General features: G+C 39.9%; 1 protein-coding gene across 2 annotated transcripts; it reads left to right on the top strand.

The window, feature by feature from the left end:
* Positions 1 to 2373: 2373 nt before the first annotated feature.
* On the top strand, positions 2374 to 20493 carry pask (PAS domain containing serine/threonine kinase). 2 transcript variants are annotated; one of them, XM_061979708.2, is made up of 21 exons: positions 2374 to 2681; positions 2778 to 2999; positions 5880 to 6085; positions 6176 to 6346; positions 6471 to 6605; positions 7585 to 7719; positions 7815 to 8004; positions 8867 to 9048; positions 9140 to 9269; positions 9388 to 9565; positions 12835 to 13058; positions 13132 to 13261; positions 13359 to 13897; positions 13967 to 14109; positions 14188 to 14355; positions 15954 to 16079; positions 16158 to 16292; positions 18480 to 18679; positions 18989 to 19122; positions 19847 to 19996; positions 20069 to 20493. In XM_061979708.2, exons 2-21 carry the CDS (start codon positions 2795 to 2797, stop codon positions 20221 to 20223), a joined length of 3636 nt encoding a protein of 1211 aa, XP_061835692.1. In that variant the 5' UTR covers positions 2374 to 2681; positions 2778 to 2794; the 3' UTR covers positions 20224 to 20493. The 2 variants fall into 2 exon arrangements, with proteins under 2 accessions (XP_061835692.1, XP_061835691.1); XM_061979707.2 differs by having other exon boundaries at positions 2754 to 2999.
* The last annotated feature ends 4343 nt before the right edge of the window (positions 20494 to 24836 follow it).

Here is a 24836-nt window from a genome sequence, read left to right as displayed (position 1 = left end):
GCCCGGAAAATATTATTTCACTAAAACTGCCCTCATATATTTGTTGGAACATTTTTCATCACACAAATGAACATCTTCAATATTAAGGTTTCTCATAACAACCTTCACACATTGTTTTTCAAACTTTTTTAAATCAAGGCACATTTTTTTCATGAAAAATGCGGGGGCACACCACCCGCAGAAACATTACAAATGAAACTCAGCAGCTGATATTGACAGTAAAAAGTTATTCTCGCAAGTGTTAACCATAACTAAGCATGCATCACTATAGCGCTTGTCTCAAAGTACTGTCATGACCTGTCACATCACACCGCGACTTATTTAGAGTTTTTTTTGTGTTTTCCTGTGTGTAGTGTTTTAGTTCTTGTCTTTTGGTGGCTTTTCCTGTTTTGTTGGTATTTTGCTATAGCAGTTTCATATCTTCCTTGAATGCTATTCCCCGCACCTGCTTTGTTTTCGCAATCAAGACTATTTAAGTTGTGCGGGCGCGATCCTTCTTTGTGGGGACATTGTTGATTGTCATGTCATGTTCGGATATACTTTGTGGACGCTGTCTTCTCCACACGCTGTAAGTCTTTGCTGTCGTCCAGCATTCTGTTTTTGTTGACTTTATAGCCAGTTCAGTTTTAGTTTCATTCTGCATAGCCATCCCTAAGCTTCAATGCCTTTTGTTTTATTTTGGTTTAAGTGTTAGATACCTTTTTACCTGCACGCTGCCTCCTGCATATTGTGATCACGACAAACCATGTTCCCGACATCTAGAAAGCAATTAGCTACCTGCTGCCACCTACTGATATGGAAGAGTATTACACGGTTACTCTGCCGAGCTCTAGACCAGTGGTTCTTAACCTTCTTGGAGGTACCGAATCCCACCAGTTTCATATGCGCATTCACCGAACCCTTCTTTAGTGAAAAATAAAATGTTTTTTTGTTTTTTTAATTCAAGACAAAGTTATATGTTTTTTTTTACTGGTGCACAAAATGAACCGTGCATGAACATCACCTTGTTAAAAGAACAAAACCAACATAGCATGAACTCACGACAAATTCCACACCTGCAAATCAGTGTGACTTCTGCTGTTGTCGTATCCATAATATGTTGATAGGGAGAAGGTTTTATTTACACGATGAGTTGGGTGTGTCTTGACCTCTGCAGCGGAGGCTCCGCCGAACCCCTGAGGCCGACTAACCTTTTTTGAGTCAAGGCACATTTCTTTCGTTTAAAAAATCCGGAGTCACACCACCAGCAGAAATCATAAACTCAGTTGACAGTTAAAAGTCATTGTCGCAATTGTTGGATATGCCTTTAAACCATAACCAAGCATGCATCACTATAGCTCTTGTCTCAAAGTAGGTGTACTGTCACGACCTGTCACATCACGTATGACTTATTTGGAGGTTTTTTTGCTGTTTTCCTGTGTGTAATGTTTTAGTTCTTGTCTTGCGCTCCTATTTTGGTGGCTTTTTCTCTTTTTTTGGTATTTTCCTGTAGCAGTTTCATGTCTTCCTTTGAGCGATATTTCCCGCATCTACTTTGTTTTAGCAATCAAGAATATTTCAGTTGTTTTTATTCTTCTTTGTGGGGACATTGTTGATTGTCATGTCATGTTTGAATGTACATTGTGGACGCCGTCTTTGCTCCACAGTAAGTTTTTGTTGTCGTCCAGCATTCTGTTTTTGTTTACTTTGTAGCCAGTTCAGTTTTAGTTTCGTTCTGCATAGCCTTCCCTAAGCTTCAATGCCTTTTCTTAAGGGCATTGGCCTTTTGTTTATTTTTGGTTTAAGCATAAGACACCTTTTTACCTGCATTTACAAAGCAATTAGTTACCGGCTGCCACCTACTGATATGGAAGAGTGTTACACGGTTACTCTGCCGAGCTCTAGACAGCACTGACACTCAACAACAACAACACATAATTTGCAGACTTTAATTACTGGTTTGCAAAAATGTTTTTAAACCAAATATGTGAAATTAGATAATCTCCCACGGCACACCAGACTGTATCTCACGGCACACGAGTGTGCCGCGGCACAGTGTTTGAAAAACACTGCCCTAGGGTTCGATCGAACCCAGGTTAAGAACCACTGCTCTAGACAGTACAGACACTCAACAACGGCACATTTGCGGATTATAATCACTGGTTTGCAAAAAATATTTTTAACCCAATTCGGTGAAATTACATAATCTCCCACGGCACACCAGACTGTATCTCACAGCACACTAGTGGTTGAAATACACTGAATATAATAGAGTAGCGCCGTTACCATAGAAACAGAGGCGGGGTGTTTTGCTAACTCAGCCAATGAGCGTTTCTGGTTTCGAATCCTTCTTCTCGATTGGCTCCAAGGCACTTCCGTGTATGAATTGTTTGGCCGGCTCAGGAAGCCCGCGAGTTACAAAACTATCTCAACGACTCGGTGGGCTAAAAACCACCGATTATAAATGCTAAACTTGCCCTGCTCGTGTATTTGACGTTGTGAAATCACTTACGGCGATTTCCACTCGGTATTAAGAGCGCTTAGACGGAAACGAACACCGTACGTAGCTGTTTATAGCGGAATTAGCACATAGCATGCTAGCTTGGCTAAGCTAAAAACACAAGGGAGTTGTTTCCTTGTCAACTGTCGTCAACTAACCCCGGAGACCATTCTGTTCTTCCAAGGAGTTGCTGGGATTCAAGGTGAGTGTCGCATCCAATCTCTTTGACGTCGTATCATCAAAACACTGCTTTTAAGACAACAGATCTCTTTAGTTTGGTCGCCGACTGCCATTGCAGCGAGATAACCGACAACAATGTCGCTGAGCAGCGAAAGTCGATTCGAATCAAGACAACTCTTCATGGATAAAGGAGCGACCATTTGTGTGGTTCCCGATCTCTCCTCCGATTTCTTGGAGGACGAGTTCGACTTGAACATGTCCTACCCTTGTACCCAGAGACCACTGCAGAAAAGGAACATGTTAGCATTGCAGCGACGCTACTATTCTGGTTCCTCCACAGGTACGTAAACAAGCTACATTAGCTTTGAGTTTATTTGCAACATGATGCATCACACATGCATGCATACAACATGATACATCACACATGCATGCATACAACGTGATACATCACACATGCATGCATACAGCATGATGCATCACACACACCATCACACATCACACCTACTCAGTGGCCTAGTGGTTAGAGTGTCCGCCCTGAGATCGGTAGGTTGTGAGTTCAAAATCCCGGCCGAGTCATACCAAAGACTATAAAAATGGGACCCATTACCTCCCTGCTTGGCACTCAGCATCAAGGGTTGGAATTGGGGGTTAAATCACCAAAAATGATTCCCGGGCGCGGCCACCGCTGCTGCCCACTGCTCCCCTCACCTCCCAGGGGGTGATCAAGGGTGATGGGTCAAATGCAGAGAATAATCTCGCTACACCTAGTGTGTGTGTGTGTGTGTGTGACAATCATTGGTACTTTAACTTTTTAACTTTAACATGCATGCATGCAACATGATACATCACACATGCATGCATGCAACATGATGCATCACACATGCATGCATAAAGCATGATGCATCACACATGCATGCATACAACATGATGCATCACACATGCATGCATACAACATGATGCATCACAATTTCCAGTTTCTCTGTTCAACATGTTCGAAAAGGAGTAGGAAGAAGCAGAGCTTATTTAATCCTACCCCTTTTCCTTTACATAGCAGTTGCTAAAAGTTTTGTTCACTTCCTGTTCTCAATGTATTCGCAATACACTCCATAAGTGATAACATTAAAAATACATAAATAAATAAGTTATATTTCATTATGGTGAAATTAGTAAGATTATCTAGAAAATTAATTGATGGATGAAATAAATTCAGAATGTTTATCATTGTTCTTCTTCTTTGTACTTTGTAAACACTTTAAGTTTGAATAGTTTCTTGAAGTGGATTATATTAGTACATTTTTTATTTTTTTTGCTTAATCCATTCCATAATTTAATTCCACATACTGATATACTGAAGGTCTTAAGTGTTGTACGTGCGTACAAATGTTTTAAATTACATTTTTCTTTGAGATTATAGTTCTCCTCTTTTGTTGAGAAGCAGATTTGTAGTTTGCTTTGTGTATAATTTTAGTTGTTTGCAAATTTACTGTGTCGTGGAATTTCAGTATTTTTGATTCAATGAATAAAGGGTTTGAATGTTCTCTATATCCAACATTATGTATTATTCTAACTGATTTTTTTTGGAACACCATTAATGAGTGAAGTGTACTTTTGTAGTTATTTCCTCATATTTCTACACAATAACTCAGATATGGTAACAATACAGAATATAAAGTGATTTTTGGTCTAGAACATGTTTTGCTTTATTCATTATTGATGTGTTTCTTGCTACTTTATGTTATGTACCGGTATATTTTTTACATTAGATTTCCAGTTAAATTTATTATCAATCATCCATCCATCCATTATACCTAAAAATGTTGTTTCATTTACTCTTTCAATTTCTATTCCGTCTATTTGTATTTGTGTTTTACTTTGTGTTTGATTTGGCCTAAAAATATAATCTATCAATTTTTTTTTCACCAAAAATTTGATTCACGATTTTTAATGATTTTTCCCCTATATTTTAAAGAAACCAATGAATATAAATGACATAGATAAATAAAAAACACGTTTTTCTTTTAGTTGATCAAAAAACCTTGGTTTGAAATGACAAAGCATACACTTCATATTACTCTTAAAATAAGTGTAATTTGTTTAATGTTGTTCTTTTTAGCCCAGATATAAATTGTACTTAGTGTTGCCAATCAACTTAAGGGACAAGCGGTAAAAAAATTGATGGATGGATAAATTGTACTTTTTATTGAATCATTTTCAGAGAACTAAATTAAGATCTTCCACTGGTGGGCAATACTTCTGTCTTGAACAAATATACTTCTGTAAACAAAAATGTAGCGTTGAACATTGCACCCAAATAAATAATAATCGCCAACATTGAGATTAATAATGTGCAAACTTTAATCTTATGTCTTGATTAAAATCCATCCATCCATTTTCTACCGCTTGTGCCTTTCGGGGTCACGGGGGGTGCTGGAGCCTATCCCAGCTGCACACGAGCGGAAGGCGGGGTACACCCTGGACAAGTCGCCACCTCATCGCAGGGCCAACACAGATAGACAGACAACATTCATGCTTCTGTAAATAAAGATGTAGTATTTTACATTGTATGCAAATAAATAATAAAGTCAAGCATTGAGAGGACTATAGTTTTAGTAAGTGGATAAATGGAGGCTTTTTTTTTGTACGTGCACCACATCTTTTGCAACATGCAGAGCAACTGCTTTAGTGATCGTACTCCACTTAGCTTCTTTGACGCTTTTTTTGTTGGAGTTTGTCTGTTGTAACGACCTTATTCACCTCCTAAAGAGTTGCATTTCCGCCCTCAGCTGGAGGCTTCGGTTTCAGATGCTGGAATAAGTTTGTTGTGCGGCTGCCTTTTTTTTAACAAACTTTGCAGTATGCAGTCATTTGTTCCACGCCTGTTGCCGCAAAACCAAACTGCTGGCAACACTTTTCTTTTTTTTGAAACAAACGTCTCGCTCTCCTCGCTAAAGAACCTACGGAAGCTGCTGGGGGGGAAAAGTATGCCGGTGCAAGAGGAGAACATTTTTTTTAGATTTGTTTGTGTTTTTTTAATTGTCTGCAACAAGAAACTTGAAAGGCTTAAACTACAAATTGGACTAAATTATTTTGATTCCCAGGCTATAATCGGTCAGATTGAATGTTTCTAACTGACATGTTAGATGTTTTGCTCTTGACTGTTTTGTTTTACAGACAATTGTTACATAGTCAAAGTGATGTTTGAACTTTGTTTGGCTTACAGGTCAACATTCACCATCAAGAAACTACCAAATGTCCAACTTGCATCATGACATTTCTGTCAATGCCCTCCCGCGACCGTCCACAATGTCAGAAATGGAAGACAACCTTTATGGTCATCTTATATTAGCAGATTGTGTACTGTCTCTATCTCCATTGGCCTTCAACCCAAACAAAGTGCTTATAATAGTGGATCACAAAACCAGAGAGGTACTAATTTTGTTGTTGTTGTTGCAATTTTTACATTATGTCCTCAGTTCTGCAGTAATATAATGTTCTGGTTATACTGTTGTTTTTTAGATTCTATCGGTCAACGATGATGCCTGCAAACTGTTTGAGTGCACCGCTAATGCATTGAAAGGAAAAAAGCTGTTTTGTGTCTTGAGGAAAACCACGCAGGTTTTAGAAGAAGCGTTGAATGAAGAGTTTTTGCTAACGGATGGGACTGTGGCATCTGTGTCTGGAAAAGTGGTATGTTAACCAATGTTTTTGCTTCGACTTTTAGTAAAATGCTTGTCAGGTAATATGTGCTAATGATGGGCATGCATATACCCCAAATGTGTTATTACATTACTCAAAATGTCTCCTCTTTTAGGTTGATGTTGTGACAATGTCCGAAGAGATCCCAATGTCGGTGTGCACCCACAGAATGTCACAAAATGGAGAACATCTTGTTTTAATGTTGGAAAATGTGGAACGCATTTCCGCATATTTGTCATTTACTCAAGATGTATGTGTTTTTTTTATTTGCCAGCCTTTCTATATATATATATATATATATATGTATATATATATATATATATGTATATATGTGTGTGTGTGTGTGTGTGTATGTATATATATATATATATTTTTTTTTTTATATATATATATATATTTTTATTTTTATTTTTTATATATATATATATATATATATATATATATATATATATATATAGCCTTTTCATACCGTAGAAAAATGATTAAAGGAGGGTAAAAAATATCAGAAATGCCTAGTGGTATTCTACAGGGTAGTGTAGCTCCACAAAAATAATGGACATAGTTTTAAAGTAATATCACCTGACATTGTAAAAATATTTGAGTAATATTATCTAAAGGCAGACATACACATCATAACCTTTATTTCAGCATTTTATGTAAAAACATATATATATATATTTTTAATCCTTTATTTAACCAGGTAAAATCCCATTGAGATCAAATATCTCTTTTCCAAGGGAGACCTGGCCAAGAGGGCAGCAGCAAGGTTACATTAAAAACAGTAAACAACACATGAAACATCAAATTTACAACATTAAAACTTGCTCTCATAACACATGTGCATACAGACAAGGTAGACTGCAATCATTTCACAGAAGATTTAAACTCATTTAATGTAGTAACAAGGGTTTGAAGTTGAAGATCCGATTGTAGGTTATTCCAAGCATTCGGTGCTGAAAAGCTAAATGCTTTCTTGCCCAGTTCAGTTGTTACTATGGGGACGACAAATTGCAGAACATTCATTGAACGAAGATTGTGACTTCCTTGTTTCTTTGTTAAAAGACAAGACAGATAATATGGAGTGATACCCAGAATGGTTTTGTAGATGAACACATACCAATGATTGAGGCGTCAAAATTTGACATGATGATGATGAGGAACTGTGTGGTTTCAACTGGGAGAATTAATCTCTCACCTTAACCTAATAAATCTGTATTTCCATCCTTTAGGGTAATATTCTTTCATGTGACTCAGCGTTTGCGCATCTCCATGGATACCACCATCCTGATGAATTAAAAGGACTTTCTGTCATGGAGCTAATCCCTTCCTTACAAATCCCCCTTCACTCCCAAGCATTGCCCAAAGTAAGCACACCACCAAATCTGTGCCACTCCTTTAGGAAAAGCTGACTCTCATCAAGTTTGTCTTCAAGCATATTTGCTCCTATGCTCCTCTTCAGATGCTGAGGATTCAGCGAGTTTGTGGTAAAAGCAGAGACGGCGTGTCGGTGCCGTTGTGCATTAAGCTTCAGGGGGCTGTGCAGTGTGCAAGGCCCCAGACACAACACAGTGGGGTGGAATGTGCATACACAACAGAGAGTCTTGATAAAGACGATGCACCCAAAACGGAAGTTTCACACACTGAACACAGTGAGCACATTTAAATGTTTACATTCATGATTTAGAACATATGTGTCAAGGCCCGCGGGCCAGATCCGGCCCGCAAATGAATGATCTGTGGGCCCCGGGATGCTATTTGATTAGTATTAGAAGCGGCCCACAGGCCACAGCCGCCTGCTGCTGTTTTGCACACACCAATACTCCATCAGTGTTGGCGCTAGGAATTTTAAAATTGGGGTCCCAGGGACCCTATCAAGTCATAAAAATGAGGTCCCACGGTAAATGTTTGGGGTCCCACTTTTTTGTAACCGTTTTGAAAACAAATGATGAATGTATGCATTATCCTGTTATATCTCACATTCTATATTGTGTTTTGGAAAAAGGTTGTCATAAACGTTACTCAATTCATTAAAAAAAATACTACAAAAGAAAAAAACTTTTTATGCATATGTAAATTTATTCAGTTGTAAACGTTCATTCATTTTCTTCTTTCCTTCATGGATCTAAACTTTACCGCTGCCGGTATTTTTTTCTATATTTTTATTGTAATATTTTCAGAATGTGTTTGTTCTATTTTTGACCAAAGTAAGACAAAGAAAACAATCTGAAGTTGTCTTTATTTTAATGCCATGATTTTAATAGTCCGGCCCGCGTGTGCACAGATTTGCCTCTATGCGGCCCCTGAGCTAAAATTAGTTTGACACCCCTGATTTAGGACATGTAATATAATAAACTACTGTTTGTACTTCAGCATTTTCAGTTTTAAATTAAACAGGCAATTTCGTTCCACTTGTGTTGGTCACTGTTTATTGCTGATTATAAGGAATCGGTGTTTAAAACATTTTTTTTAATGTATTTACGCAAAACTTAAATTCGATTTTTCTCGACTCAGGCATCAAGGAAGACAGCCGGGTCCTCTCCCCCGACCTCACACTGGAGTACACTGGCACAATCTTTGCGTTCGCCCCTCTCAGCGGCCTGCTCCTGCTGCGACCTGATGGTTCAATCTGCAGCATCCACAATCAACAGGCTCTCAGTCTGTTTGGCTACAGCAAGGTCGAGCTCCTGGGAAAGGTCAGCCAACGAGACCGCAGCTTGGGGAGGATGGCAGGTGTTTTGTCTTCTTCGCCAAGCCTCATTTGTCACTTGCCTATGCCCTCAACAGTGTGTCACTTTCCTCATGCCCGGTTTCTACGGATGGATGTCCGATTCGGCCAGGAAGATCAGTCCCTTCCCCGAGCCTCAAGCCGAGGCTGGCAAAAGTACATCTGAATCCCAACAGTCAGGGAAATCAGGTAAATTGATCAAGTGCTCAAGATGGCAGGTGTTTGGCCACCAGGTGCCTTCATGCATACTGCCATTGTGTCTTTACTGTATCTTTGTGTGAGTTTCTCATTGTACTGTCAACTTCAGTCATCGACCCTTCCTCACTGGTGGCCGGACACATGGCCATGGTGCAAGATGCCTGCCGGCGCAGATCATCCACAGGGCGGGGCAGGATTTTCACTGGGAACAGCACCAGGCTGGACAAACAAGGAAGTGCTCTATCCACGTTGTCCCCTCCTGCTGTCACGTCCACACGTGTGTTTGTGTAAGTCAACGTCTTGTTTGCTCTCAACGTCAATCGTGTCAGATGACGGTTCGCTTTTTAATTAACATGTGCAAAAAGTACCGACATTAATTATTTACAGGCTTTTTAGATTGCTTAAACCGACAATCTGAGGGCCGGCCGCACACTGAAAAATTAAAGCATGCGGGGGTCATTTTGATATTTTTCATTTTCATAACCAATACAATATATACATTTTCTTCAACTTTAGGGCTTTCTCAAGTTTGGTCCTGGGAACCCAGAAGGGTCTGAGACAGTCATAAAAATGTTAAAAATAGGTCACATTAAATTGTTTTAACAATTGAATCTCTAAATCAACTTTAAATATATCTGTCTATAAGAATATATTTTTAAATGTTTTTGCCCTTTTTGTTAGACAAAACTCTGTTTTATAAGGCAAAAGCACACAATATGCAATATTTACATTCATGAACAACATTATGTTTGATTCCTTATTATATTTTTTAGCAATGACAGTTTAAAAATAAAATCCCATTAAAATGATCAGGTATCCAAAAGGTAACTCATAATTCATAAATTTGTTAAAAAATAAGTCATACCTTATTGTATTTTTTACTCTCTACCCTTAAATCTTCACATCTATCCGTCGATCTTAATTTTTGTTTGCTTGTCATAAAGACTTTATAAACTTTATAGCAAACACACAAAAATTTGCAAGATTTTCTCCCAGATACTATTTCAAAGTGGAATATTTGCTGTGAAGTAATTGGAGCCTTCAGTACATCAATAATTCATAACAACATTAATTATGATTAATTATTATTTTTTTGTGCAATGAATGATAAAGAATAAAACAGCCTGCATGGCCGCTTTGTGATATCAGAGTCAACATTGCAACTTCTTCTTCTTACATATCACCTGCATGCCCATTTATTCCAGTTTTTAAAAAAATGTTCTACTAGTATTTTTAGAATGTGCCGCGGACCATTAAAAAAATATCTGCGGGCTGCAAATGGTCTCCAGGTTGAACTTTGGACACCTTTGGCCTAAACAATAAAGTATATTACATGTGTCTAGATTTGCTAAAAAAATACATGCAGTTAATTTGCTTAACCGTCACAGACGATTAAAGCATCAGGTTTATTCTATCTCTTGCACCATCTGCTGGACAAGTATTGTCACAGTATGTTTGGTCTAAATTGGTGTGCTCTAATTTGTCCAGATTTTATGGTTGTTCAACCTTTCTTAATGCTCTGAAACTCAATTAATCTGGTTGATTATGTCAATTGCTTAGTGTGCACATTGATATCCCCATCTTCTCTGTCATTTTTTACAGGTATCCACGGGGTCTTAAAGTCTTAAATCCAAATGTATGGCCTTAAAATATAAAAAATTCTTCTAAAATCTCAAAAAAGGTCTTAAACACGATTTTGAAAGGTCTTAAAAATCTGTTAATGTTACTTTTATTTAAAACATGCATACACTTCAGTCTTGCTTTTAAATGTTTTGATATTTGAGGACGCTATATCATAACTACAAAACAGAACCACGTTACCTGTGCTGCTTGCTCAGAATTAATCGCACACCACCTAGTTTGATGTGCGTGCGCAGCGGTGTGTTGTTACAGCTTAGCATCGCAGCAGAGAAAACTTAACGAAGGCCCACAGCAAAGCTGTATTACTTGCATCAGATGGGTAAGTGCAAGTTCAACGATTTGTGGCTCCAAAACGATCAATTTAAAGCATGCATGGAGTCACTGGATGGAAACGTATTACATGTTTAGGACCCGGATGTGGAGCCATCGAGGATGGAAGCGTTTGTAACCATTGCGGTGAAAGTGAATGGAAGGATAATGTTAAAGTCAAAAATCTGGGATAAGTCTGTGTCAAAAGATGCCGAAACGCCACAAAACTTGCACAATTATACTAGGATCAACTAAACCCCCCTAAGGGAGTGTTATGTGGGTTAAGTGGCGCCAATTGCTGAGGAGATCAATATGAGATGTTTACCTGTGAAATAATACTATTACTTGCAGTAAGCACACGCTAGATGTGCTAGTAGTTTACTCATAGCAGTAAAACTATAAAAAACACCATCATTTTCATATATTATTTCTATTATTTATTTTAATAATTCCAGGTTAGATTCTCATGCCTAAACTTTTCTCAAAGTTTATACAGCAACTGACATTAAAATCTATAAAGGTTGACTGTTTAGTGTTTACACTCAGTTTATGGTTGGGTGAGCAAAGCAAGGGAGATTTGCAAATATCATCTTGTCATGCTTACATAAAAACTAGACCTTGTTTACTAGCAATATGTTTGGAAAATGTCAGAAAAAACAGGTAAAATATATTCATACATACCAGATACAAAATGAGCGGAGCAAATTTGAATGAACATTTTTCACATCCAAATTCTGTTTGAGGCTTGCAAGCCATAATCACCTTCTTTCTTTTCAGACAATCATGTTGTCTGCACTCTGTTTTTTACAACTTTGTGCAGATACAGTAGTAGTACTGTAGATGTTTTTATCTGTTTGCTCAATACAGACAGCCGCAAAAACACTGCAGAAGTTAACCATTTAGCTTTAGCAGAGATGCTAACAGTCCCTTTCACAGACAATAAATACATTGTTGCGCTTTCCTCTACCATTGCTGATGTTCTGGTTGTTGCTACATGAAAACACTTGATATGAAGCACACTGCACCTTTTGCAAGACAACACTTCTGTGGCAAATGTGAAAAATGGCTGTTATGTTTGCTAATATGTTTTTCAATTAGTTTTCAATAGAGATGTTTCTGGTGTATTTAGGTAGTTAAGCTATTTTGTTTTCCAATGTAAAAGAGCAGTGAATTAATTAATATACTTACAATTCATTATGGCCCTCAGTGTTACCTTTATATCTTTGTACTATTTTGTCTGTATGGATATGCAATGGTCTTATATTATATTCATTATGGTCTTAAATTTGACTTGTTGAAACCTGCAGAGACCCTGTTTTACCACATTTCCTTTCTTTCATAGTTCTTTTTATTGATTTCACATTCACATTAACAACATATTCAAACCCTCTTCATCCCCTACCCCTACTGTCTCTCAAAACAAAAACAAAAAACAAAAGTAAGAGTACAAAAGTACCCGGAGTAGAAAAAATAAAAATAAATAAATAAATAAAGTTTAGTACAAGGTTTTACCACATTTCCTGTTGCTGTAGATTGCTTTTTACCTACTTGTAAGGCTGCAGCAGCAGTGGCTTCAAGGTAGGTTAATGTCTGCCATTTTTCACAGTGCTGATGACACCTCAGAACTTCTGGAGGAAGCAGCCCAGATCGCTGGCGCCAGTAGCCACTTAGAGACAGGAGATACCACTGAGGCACTTCTTAAGACATTTGCCTGGGTGGACCATCCAGAAGAAGACGCAGCCTGCAAGGTTTCTATTGAGAAGACACGTGAACAGGAGCTTGGCTGTGAGGTTAAGACACAAAGGCATCCTATCATTGAGATCACTGCAGGTATGGCTTAATGTCCAGTATTAATCTCTGTCAGTAACACTGCATACTCCATATTGACATGCATGCCTTTTAGACAGGCCCACTCAAAATGGGCACGCTGTTCATAGCAAAGGTGTCAAGTCATCTGGTGTGACAAAAGACAGATGGTCACTTTTGTCTATCCTCCAAGACTCCAGCTTTGAAGTAATTTCAATGGAGAGCAGGTGTGACTCTTATATTTACCTACTGCATTATCTTAACTATATATTGGTGAATGTCGACAAATGATGCAGATTGAGGGAAAAATATGCTATTTTGCAGGTCTTCCTCTGGCTTTTGTGAAAAAATTGCTGGCCACATTGGTTCTGATCCATGCCAGGCAGAGATCAGCTGTTTCCTGGACCTCAACAGCAATGGCGATCTGGTGACCCGAGCCCTGGCTGACCTAGATCTGAGCGGCAGCGGGGAACTTCTCAACGGGGCTGAAGGCATTAATGAAAACCAGCACTCCATGACCTCTTGCGACACGGCCGAGCTACTGCGGACACCCTCCCCATGTGTGCTCAGCTCTGACCCGACATCTGGGCCTGTCAGCGCCAATAAAGAGGTCAATCACGCCTCGGCTGAAAAGCATGTTGAATTGGATCAGTGGGGGGTTGTCTCTTACATCCCTAAGGAAAATGGCCATGAATTCTGCATTAGTGGGCCAAATAGTGAGGTTCCGTCAGTAACGGACCATCCTGCTACATCAACACCAAAGAAACAGAAGGTGGAGGTAGGTGGTGTCACCTCTGATGCGCCACTGATACACGAGGGCCACTTTGAAGGAAGCGGCTACCACAGAGATGGCACAAGAGTTGGTCCGTTTAGGCCTTTATTACAATTCCTATTGTCAGTTAACACAATGAAACTGACCACTTCATCTCCAGAGGTGCAGTGTGACGTGGTCAGAACCAAACTTCCCGATGGAAGCCCGATGATCTGCGTGTGGATGAGCAGGCGTGGACAGCAGGGGTCCTTGTTGCAAACTGATAAATCCTTCTTCAACAAGTCCGGAGTCAGTCTTGGAGAGGTCAGTTGAAGAAAATAATTCCTGTAATTCAAATGAGTCACAGATTGAGTATGTAGTTTTTCCAAAACCCTCCCTCAGAAGATTGCAGAGGCCAGTCATGTAGAGGCGTTGCGCTGCACCTTGGATCTTGAACACTCTCGTGCCTGCGATGGACAGTTTGTGGAGGAGTACCAGCCTATTAAAGCTGTCGGTAAAGGAGCCTTTGGCTTTGTCTGGAAGGCTGTTAGACGCTTCGATGGACAAGAAGTAAGAACAGTTCCATAAAACGTTCTAAACCAGTTAATGCAACCATTGAATGTGTTTTTTTAAAATGCAGGTCAATCAATCAATCAATCAATCAATCAATCAATGTTTACTTATTATGCCCTAAATTACGAGTGTCTCAAAGGGCTGCACAAGCCACAACGACATCCTCGGCTCAGATCCCACATCAGGGCAAGAAAAAACTCAACCCAATGGGATAACAATGAGAAACCTTGGAGGGGAACGCAGGCGCTTTTGCATCATATACTAGTCACTATGGTAATCGAATTAGTTATTATGGTCATCTAATTAGTTAGTATGGTAATGTAATTAGATACTATGGTAATCTAAGTCACAGCAGCTCAGATGAGGCACCAAGCACTGTGGGTGGGGAGTGTTTCCAGAGCGGCCTGTCAGGGACAGACGTGGAAGGAGATTTTTACAACAAAGTTCTAAAGCTTAGTGATATATCAGATTGTAGGTGGGGTTTTCGCTGTGTTTGTTGCATTTTTGTTGCGTTTCGCTTGATTGTAAAATATGTCGAGCGAAAGGTGGTGTGATGTTCATATATTGTCAATATATGAACGAATGTCCTATCTTGTCGATTGTATTGTACCATATGTCCCGGCAAGAAATCTGCGTTCAAAGAACTCCGGCTTATTAGTGATTCCCAGAGCCCAAAAAAAGTCTGCGGGCTATAGAGCGTTTTCTATTCGGGCTCCAGTACTATGGAATGCCCTCCCGGTAACAATTAGAGATGCTACCTCAGTAGAAGCATTTAAGTCCCATCTTAAAACTCATTTGTATACTCTAGCCTTTAAATAGCCCCCCTGTTGGACCAGTTGATCTGCCGTTTCTTTTCTTTTCTCCTCTGCTCCCCTTTTCCTTGAGGGGGGGGGGGCACAGGTCCGGTGGCCATGGATGAAGTGCTGGCTGTCCAGAGTCGGGACCCGGGGTGGACCGCTCGCCTGTGCATCGGCTGGGAACATCTCTACGCTGCTGACCCGTCTCCGCTCGGGATGGTGTCCTGCTGGCCCCACTATGGACTGGACTCTTACTATTATGTTGGATCCACTATGGACTGGACTCTCACAATATTATGTCAGACCCACTCGACATCCATTGCTTTCGGTCTCCCCTAGAGGGGGGGGGTTACCCACATATGCGGTCCTCTCCAAGGTTTCTCATAGTCATTCACATCGACGTCCCACTGGGGTGAGTTTTTCCTTGCCCGTATGTGGGCTTTGTACCGAGGATGTCGTTGTGGCTTGTGCAGCCCTTTGAGACACTTGTGATTTAGGGCTATATAAATAAAGATTGATTGAAAGATTGAATATTCAGTGTTTTATCGTTCATAGTTAATATTGTAAATCCGATATTATTGTCATGTACTTTCTGGGTGTCTTATTCAGTAAAAAAATTAAAAATTCCATTCCGTTTTTTAAGGTGGTCTGTCATAACGTTTTTAGCATTCAATCAGACATTATTGTGAGGTTTTATATTAGTGTTCCTAAAAATAGACACATTTTTTTCTCTAAATTTTACCCCCGAGTCAAAATAATTGCCCAGGCCTGTCCTAACTGAATCTTCCACTTTCGCAGGCTGTAGTCAAGTTTATTAGCAAGGCCAGGATCGTTACCGACTGCTGGGTGGATGACCCGATGTTGGGCAGAGTCAGCCAAGAGATCGCCATCCTGACTCGTGTGCAGCATCACAACATCGTCAAGGTATCAGACTTGTGTTCTGCAACTTATTTGCATAACGCACAACCTTTCCTTCAGCATCGCGTGTGTTTCCTTCATTAGGTGCTGGAGGTGTTTGAGAATGGGAGTTACTTTCAGATGGTGATGGAGAAACACGGAGAGGGTTTGGACCTCTTTGAATTCATCGACATGCAGCCACAACTGGATGAGCCCCTGGCGAGCTACATCTTTAGACAGGTATGCAATAAGGGCCTGATTTACTAAGATCCAAACAACACGCGCTAAACAGCGTGTGCATGTTGCGTGTGATTTACTAAGACTGCATGTGCAAATGAAAAGTGGTGCAGAACGCCTTATTTAAATGAGGCTTTTGCATGTATGCAGGCCTTTTACCACAGAGACCATCATTTTATCGACATTCATATTACCATGCTCTTACCTGTGTGCCATGTGTTAAACCGCCGCACACATCTATAATCCGTAACACTTTTTCTGAATCGCCATCTAGACAACAGAAACATGTACACTAGGGCTGCAATGATTAGTCGACAAGAATATTTGTCGACGACAATTATATTTGTCGACAACAGTCGCGATGTCAACACTTCTGTTTTTCCGGGCAGAGGCGGCTCAGCACCGCCGCTCGCAAAAACATTGCCAGTGCTAACATGTAAAATGTGAGAACTTTTCCTTGTTAAAAACATGACCACCTTGCTCATTTTGCAAAGCAAACCTTGTTTTTACGGTCGTATATCTGCGATAGGCGAGCATTTAAAGCGGGGACATGATGTTGGACAGCTGGAGGGAGGAAGCGGTCTCAGTCTCGGTAAGAGTGTTCGCTTATGCCTTGCTAGCTAACTAACAAGAGTGAGAAGAAGTTGTGTGAAAAATAAATATGACTATCATTTTAGCCTAAGTCAGCCAGCTAAACTACATCAATTCAACTAACACACACACACACACACACAGGCAACAATGCGGAGGTTACATAAGATTAAACATGCAATCTATTAAATAGCCCACATTTTAAGAATTAATCAAAGGAACAATTCTATACACTGAGTCTATTAGAGTGCTAAAACTGCAAATAGTTAATCAATAGTCAATATACCAGTGTGCAGCTTTTTAAACATCACAACATGCTTTTTGTTAGATTTTGTGTTTTGTGGTTGGATTTTATTGCTGCTATTTTAACATCTTTTTAATACATAAACAATGTTAATTGTTTTTTTTTTGCCTTTTATTTTTTTTAAATGGACAACCTTTTAATAGTCATTTTAATTTTTGGAACAGTTGAATGAGCAGCACAGTTACAGTATGAATAAATATTTATGAATTAATTAGTCATCTTTGTTGTTGGTTAGCACATGCCTAAAACAACCTACGGTAAGCTGCTTTTAGAAGTCAATGATAAATGGGTTATACTTGTATAGCGCTTTTCTACCTTCAAGGTACTCAAAGCGCTTTGACAGTATTTCCACATTCACCCATTCACACACACATTCACACACTGATGGCGGGAGCTGCCATGCAAGGCGCTAACCAGCAGCCATCAGGAGCAAGGGGTGAAGTGTCTTGCCCAAGGACACAACGGACGTGACTAGGATGGTAGAAGGTGGGGATTGAACCCCAGTAACCAGCAACCCTCCGATTGCTGGCACGGCCACTCTACCAACTTCGCCACGCCGTCCCCAATGGAAATATTAGAGCATTAAATATGTGTACGCTTTATTATTCAACAAATCAATTAATCGTTAAGATAATCACTGACTATTCGACTATCAGAAAAGTCATTGGCTGCAGTTTTTTTATTGCACACTGACACTTCATTCTGTGCGTGTGGCTGTGAATTGCATCACCAACGCGTTTGTGCGTCTGAAATGACTCAAATGCAAGAAAATGCACAATGAAAGATGTTTTTTATGTTGATGATATATTATAGTAATATATATCCAAAATATTTTTTTAAAAAAAGATCAGCCCCATAAGTCATCCAGTAGCAATACAATTATAGAATGATGTTGCTGAATAGACGATATATATGTCTTGATAAATCACATTGCGCGTGCTAATAAAATATATTTGCATTTTCTCCTCCCAGTATTGTGTGTGTTTTGATGATCAGTGTATATTTTGCATATTAAGGACGACAGAGACGCCAAAAGGATTGCACTCCTTATTCTGCTCACTTAAGACGCAATCCACTCTGCACACGTTTAGTAGATCAGCTTTGCGTGTGCTATCACATTTGCATGTGGTTTAGTACACTAGGTAGTACATCAGGTCTTTAATGAACAAAATGTGCCCAAGTAGTTGTCTCATTCTTCAATGGTGCCGTATGTGACCCTTGCTGGGAAAGGTTTGGACACCCCTGCAATAAGTATTTAGTCATATTTAACTCTCATTTCTGACTTCTTCCCTCAGCTGGTGGCAGCAGTCTTCTACCTGAGGACAAAGAATATCCTGCACAGGGACATTAAAGACGAGAACATTATCATTGACAAGTGTTTCCACATCCGCCTCATAGACTTTGGCTCTGCAGCCATGATGGCTTCAGGGAAGCGCTTTTACCATTTCTGTGGCACACTGGAGTACTGCTCCCCAGAAGTGCTTCAAGGAAACCCGTATGTACTTCATCTCTACACTGCTCCTTTTTAAGGTGATGTCAAATGGACAATTTTATAACCACGGTGTTGGCTAAAGTGTACATTTATGGAGAGAGTTGTGTTTGAACAGTCACTCAAATGAGCACTGTTTTCCTGTCCTTTACGACTTTTCCAGGTCATAAACTTTGACGACCAGCGTTTAAATTACACACAACATCAAGGATACCACAATCATAAAGTTATTTAAAACACTCAGAGGCAACAAATTACGGGATCAACACAAGTTGGCAATCTCTGCATAGTTAATGTCTTGTTTTTCTTGTACAGCTACGAGGGGCCAGAGTTGGAGATGTGGTCTCTCGGGGTTTTTCTCTACACGCTGCTGTTCAGTGAAAACCCCTTCTGTGATGTGGCTGAGATCCTGGGTGCCAAACTGAAGCCCCCGTTTCCCCTCTCCCCAGGTGCTTGAACACTTGAATTCCTTTGTTTCTTCCGGTTGTTTACTTTTTTTTTTGGTCCTGTCCAGCTACTCAGGCAAATCATATAGTTGATGTAGATGCCCATATCATCTGTACAGATTCACTTTAGAAAAGAGAAGTGTGGGATACTTGTCTTGTTGGCTTATTTGTATTTGACTTTATTAAATGGATTTATATTATTATTTGGAGCAGGAGGGGAAAGAAAGACAGAGGGGGAAATTGTGGGGACAAGACAAAGAGACAACATTAACAACAAAAACAACCTAACAGCATTAGCAAATAGAATATGTACAAATATGATGGTAAAAGTGATAGCAAAGAAGCAGTTAGTGAAATAAATATTAATAACACAGAAATGACAATGAGCATAATTGCACTACAAATGGAGCAATAGAAATACCAATAGAAAGCACTATTGATAATGAATAATAACAATAATTACCTCCATTATCAACAATGCAATAGTTTCAAATGCAACAATACATATATGTAATGATAACTTGAAATACAAAAGAAAGCCGATAAATGGAGGGGAAGAAAGAGAAGCGAATTGTATTAACCTTGTAGTAACAGTAGGTTCAGCTGTGTCAGTGTGCCATGTGTTACCCAGTTTCCCCTGGGGAGAACAACATTGATATATGTTTGATGAAACATGATTACAATCACGTTTCTTCCGGATGTTTACCAACTCTGCCCTATGTGCCAGAACTGAACGATGTGTTATATGGGCTGCTGCACCCGGAACCCACCCAGAGGATGACACTAGACCAGTTGCTTCTGCAATCCTGGATCAGCCAGCCCATCTCACTGGCAGACTACACCTGGACAGAGGTGTTCCCCTCAACTCAGAACCATAGTGAGTACTCTCCAAAATAATACTTTTAAAGTTGCCGTAGCAGCACATTTCCACTTGAATTCTTTGAAACAGGCTTCCTGCAACACCAAGACCTCCAACGATATGTTGGACACGCTTTGTTCCCGGATCAAGGGGATGACACCCTCCCTGATGAGGAGGATGAGGAAGAGAGGTTGTCCATGGTGGCCTTGGAATCCGAGCTCCAGAGGTACCTCGATGACAATTAAAGAGGTGGAAAACCAGCAGCACACATGTCAATCCAGCAGTTTTTTGTTTATTCTTCAAATATTTTTTAAAGAAATGTAATATTAGTAATACCTCACACATTCCACCTTTGCACCCAAGTTCACCCAAACACTGACAAAAGCCTTAAAATGAAAGACAGACCTCAAATTGAAGGAATCTTTTTTTTTCTCTACATTAAATGGTGTTTTAAGTATATATTTATTATATTTTATCTATTTATTTGTATGCACTAATAAATATTTCACCCTTCATTCCCATTCTTTGTTTTGCTGTATTACACCTGCTGCAATGTGAAACACTATTTTACCATCTTTGTTTATGTACTGTAGGTCAGTGTGATTTGTATTCATATTAAATGCCGTTATGTATAACTATATCATTTCCATTCATTTAGTCTTGTGTTTGAAATGGTCACTTTCAATAGACTCTTATGGTACTTTGGAGTAGACAGTAGATACAGTAATTATTAATAGTATTTGTAACATTTGAATATTAAAATAATTATGTTCAAACTGTAGATTCCTTTATTGGCATTGTGAATAAATACAACAAAATGAAATTCAACGAAACCCATAAAAAGTATATAATATTTCATCCATACTTTACCTTTACACATACACTATATTGCCAAGAGTATTTGGCCACCTGCCTTGACTCACATATGAACTTGAAATGCCATCTCATTCCTAACTCATAGGGTTCAATATGATGTGGGTCCATCTTTTGCAGCTTCAACTCCTCTGGGAAGGCTGTCCACAAGGTTGCAGAGTGTGTTTATAAAAGTAAAGTTAAAGTTAAAGTACCAATGATTGTCACACACACACTAGGTGTGGCGAGATTATTCTCTGCATTTGACCCATCACCCTTGATCACCCCCTGGGAGGTGAGGGGAGCAGTGGGCAGCAGCGGTGGCCGCGCCCGGGAATCATTTTGGTGATTTAACCCCCAATTCCAACCCTTGATGCTGAGTGCCAAGCAGGGAGGTAATGGGTCCCATTTTTATAGTCTTTGGTATGACTCGGCCGGGGTTTGAACTCACAACCTACCGATCTCAGGGCGGACACTCTAACCACTAGGCCACTGAGTAGGTTTATAGGAATTTTAGACCATTCTTCCAAAAGCGCATTGGTGAGGTCACACACTGATGTTGGTCGAGAAGGCCTGGCTCTCAGTCTCCGTTCTAATTCATCCCAAAGGTCGGGTTCAGGTCAGGACTCTGTGCAGGCCAGTCAAGTTCATCCACACCAGACTCCTGAAAAACAACCCCACGCCATAATTCCTCCGCCACCAAATTTCACACTCGGCACAATGCAGTCCGAAATATATACAGTACTCCTCTGGCAACCTCCAAACCCAGACTCGTCCATCAGATTGCCAGATGGAAAAGCGTCATTCATCAGTCCAGAGAAGGCGTCTCCACTGCTCTAGAGTCCAGTGGCGACGTGCTTTACACCACTGCATCCCACGCTTTGTATTAGACTTGGTGATGTATGGCTTAGATACAGCTGTTCGGCCATGGAAACTCATTCCATGAAGCACTCTGCGTACTGTACGTGGGCAAAATTGGAAGGTCACATAAAGTTTGGAGCTCTGTAGCAACTGACTGCAAAGACTTTCTACACTATGTGCTTCAGCTTCTGCTGACCCCTCTGTCAGTTTACGTGGTCTACCACTTGGTGGCTGACGTGCTGGGTTTCTCAAAACCTTCCATTTTCTTATAAAAAAGCCAACAGTTGACTTTGGAATATTTAGGAGCGAGGAAATTTCACGACTGGATTTCTTGCACAGGTGGCATCCTATGACAGTTCCGTGCTAGAGATCACTGAGAGCGACCCATTCTTTCACAAATGTTTGTAGAAACAGTCTCCATGCCTAAGTGCTTGATTTTATACACCCGGCCAAATACTTTTGGCAATATAGTGTGCATGCAAGCAAATAGCGCATTAGAATATGCAGCATTCACAAATAAGGCAATCATGTATATAAAGAATAGTCCTAAATGTGTGCACAAACTCGAAAGCTAATCCATTTTTATTCGAAGGACAGTTAAATACTATTTAAGTGACGATGCTTTCCTGTCACTTAAACCAGTGTTTTTCAACCTTTTTTGAGCCAAGGCACATTTTTGTCATTGAAAAAATGCGGAGGCACATCACCAGCAGAAAACATAAAAACATTAAACTCAGTAGCTGATATTGACAATAAAAAGTTGTTCTCGCAAGTTTTGGATAAGAATTCAAATCATAACCAACCATGCATGACTATAGCTCTTGTCTCAAAGTACTGTCACATCACGCTGTGACTTATTTGGGGTTTTTTGGTGTCTTCCTGTGTGTAGTGTTTTAGTTCTTGTCTTGCGCTCTTATTTTGGTGGCTTTTCCTGTGTTGTTGGTATTTTCCTGTAGAAGTTTCATGTCTTCTGTACATTGTTGATTGTCATGTCATGTTCGGATGTAATTTGTGGACGCCGTCTGCTCCACACGCTGTAAGTCTTTGCTGTCTTCCAGCATTCTGTTTTTGTTTACTTTGCAACCAGTTCAGTTTTAGTTTCGTTTTGCATAGCCTTCCCTAATGCCTTTTCTTAGCGGCACTCGCCTTTTGTTTATTTATGGTTTAAGCATTAGACGGACGCCTTTTTACCTGCACGCTGTCGTCTGCATATTATGATCACAACAAACCATGTTCCCGACATCTACAAAGCAATTAGCTACCGGCTGCCACCTACTGATATGGAAGAGTATTACACGGTTATACACCGACACTCAACAACGGCACATTTGCAGATTATTATTACTGGTTTGCAAAAAATATTTTTAACACAAATAGGCGAAATTACATATTCTCCCACTGCACACCAGACTCTATCTCACGGCACACTAGTGTGCCGCGGCACAGTGGTTGAAAAACACTGACTTAAACGACCCATTTCTAAATTACCTTTTGTGTCAAAAATTTTGGAGAAATGTGTTTTGGCGCAACTACAACCTTTTTTAGATGAAAATAGCACTTTAGATCCATTTCAGTCTGGATACAAAGCTTTGCACAGTACTGAATCTGCACTTTTAAAGGTTTTTAATGATTTGCTTTTAATATCTGATTCTGGCAGCTCTGCCATTTTAGTGCTTTTAGATCTTACAGCTGCCTTTGACACAGTCGACCACACAATTCTTTTAGATCGCCTGAGAGACTGTGTGGGTGTCAGGGGGACTGCATTAGAGTGGTTTAGATCCTACCTGTCAGAAAGGTCTTTCTCTGTCAGGCTGGGGGACGCCACTTCTTCTTCTGCTCCGCTTTACTGTGGTGTCCCCCAGGGATCTATTCTAGGCCCCATCCTGTTTGCACTGTACCTTCTTCCTCTTGGAGAGATTTTTAAGAGGCATGGAGTGTTTTATCACTTTTATGCAGACGACTGCCAAATTTATATGCCTATTTCAAAAGGCCACGGCCCCCTGACACTCCTTCTCAACTGTCTATGCGACGTCAAGGCTTGGTTAGCCCAGAATTTTTTAATAATGAATGAGGGAAAAACGGAAATTTTAGTGTTTGGTCCGGCCCTCACTGACTTGGGACCATTGCAAAATTATGTGCGTCCCAAAGTCACCAGCCTTGGCGTCACTATAGACAGCGATTTTAAACTTGACAAACAAGTCAATGGCGTTTTAAAATCGTGTTTTTATCATCTTCGTCTTTTAGCAAAGGTAAAACCGTTTTTATCTTTTAACCTTTTTCAACAAGTCGTGCATGCTTTTATTTCAAGTCGCCTGGACTACTGCAATGCACTTTATGCTGGCATTAGCCAAAAAGCTCTCTCCCGGTTGCAGTTAGTCCAGAATGCGGCAGCACGACTTTTAACAGGGGCCAGGAGACGCCAGCATATAACCCCAATCCTTGAGAGTTTGCACTGGCTCCCTGTTCATTTTAGAATTGATTTTAAAACCTTGCTGTTTGTTTTTAAAGCTTTACATGGACTGGCACCTCAGTATATCTCGGACCTCATCCAAACTTACAATCCTGCGCGCGCTCTGAGGTCCGAGAGCCAGCTCCAGCTCGTGGTGTCCAAGACGAGACTTAAAACCAGGGGAGACAGGGCCTTCTCTGTGGTCGGCCCTAAGCTCTGGAACACTCTGCCCCTCCATGTTCGAACTGCTCCCACAGTGGAGTGTTTTAAGTCTCGTCTTAAGACCCACTTTTATTCTCTGGCTTTTAACACTACGTGAGTTGTGTGGTCCTCTGTTGTCCTCTGTGTTTTTAAAATTTTGCTTTTGCTTTCTATTTACTGTTTTAATTGGTTTTACCCTTTGAAATTGTTTTTAATCACATTTATTTTATATTGTTTTTAATTGTGTTTAATATTGTTGTGCAGCACTTTGGAAACATTTTGTTGTTTAAATGTGCTATATAAATAAAGTGGATTGGATTGGATTGGATTTTCACTATTTTCTTCATATGGTTATAATTCACAAACGTAATATTGGAACCATTTAATAGAATGCGCAGGATTTTTAGTTATATTTCATTTTAATTAACGTGTTTTGAAGGATGTGTGTATTAAAATGAAACCAGCGTCAAGGCGGAACATATTTTTCCTTTTGCT

The sequence above is a fragment of the Nerophis lumbriciformis genome, linkage group LG19 (genome assembly GCF_033978685.3).
Source record: "Nerophis lumbriciformis linkage group LG19, RoL_Nlum_v2.1, whole genome shotgun sequence".
Taxonomy (NCBI): Eukaryota; Metazoa; Chordata; class Actinopteri; order Syngnathiformes; family Syngnathidae; genus Nerophis; species Nerophis lumbriciformis.
Note: the sequence above shows the minus strand (reverse complement) of the source record. Positions and strands in the feature narration are given on the sequence as shown.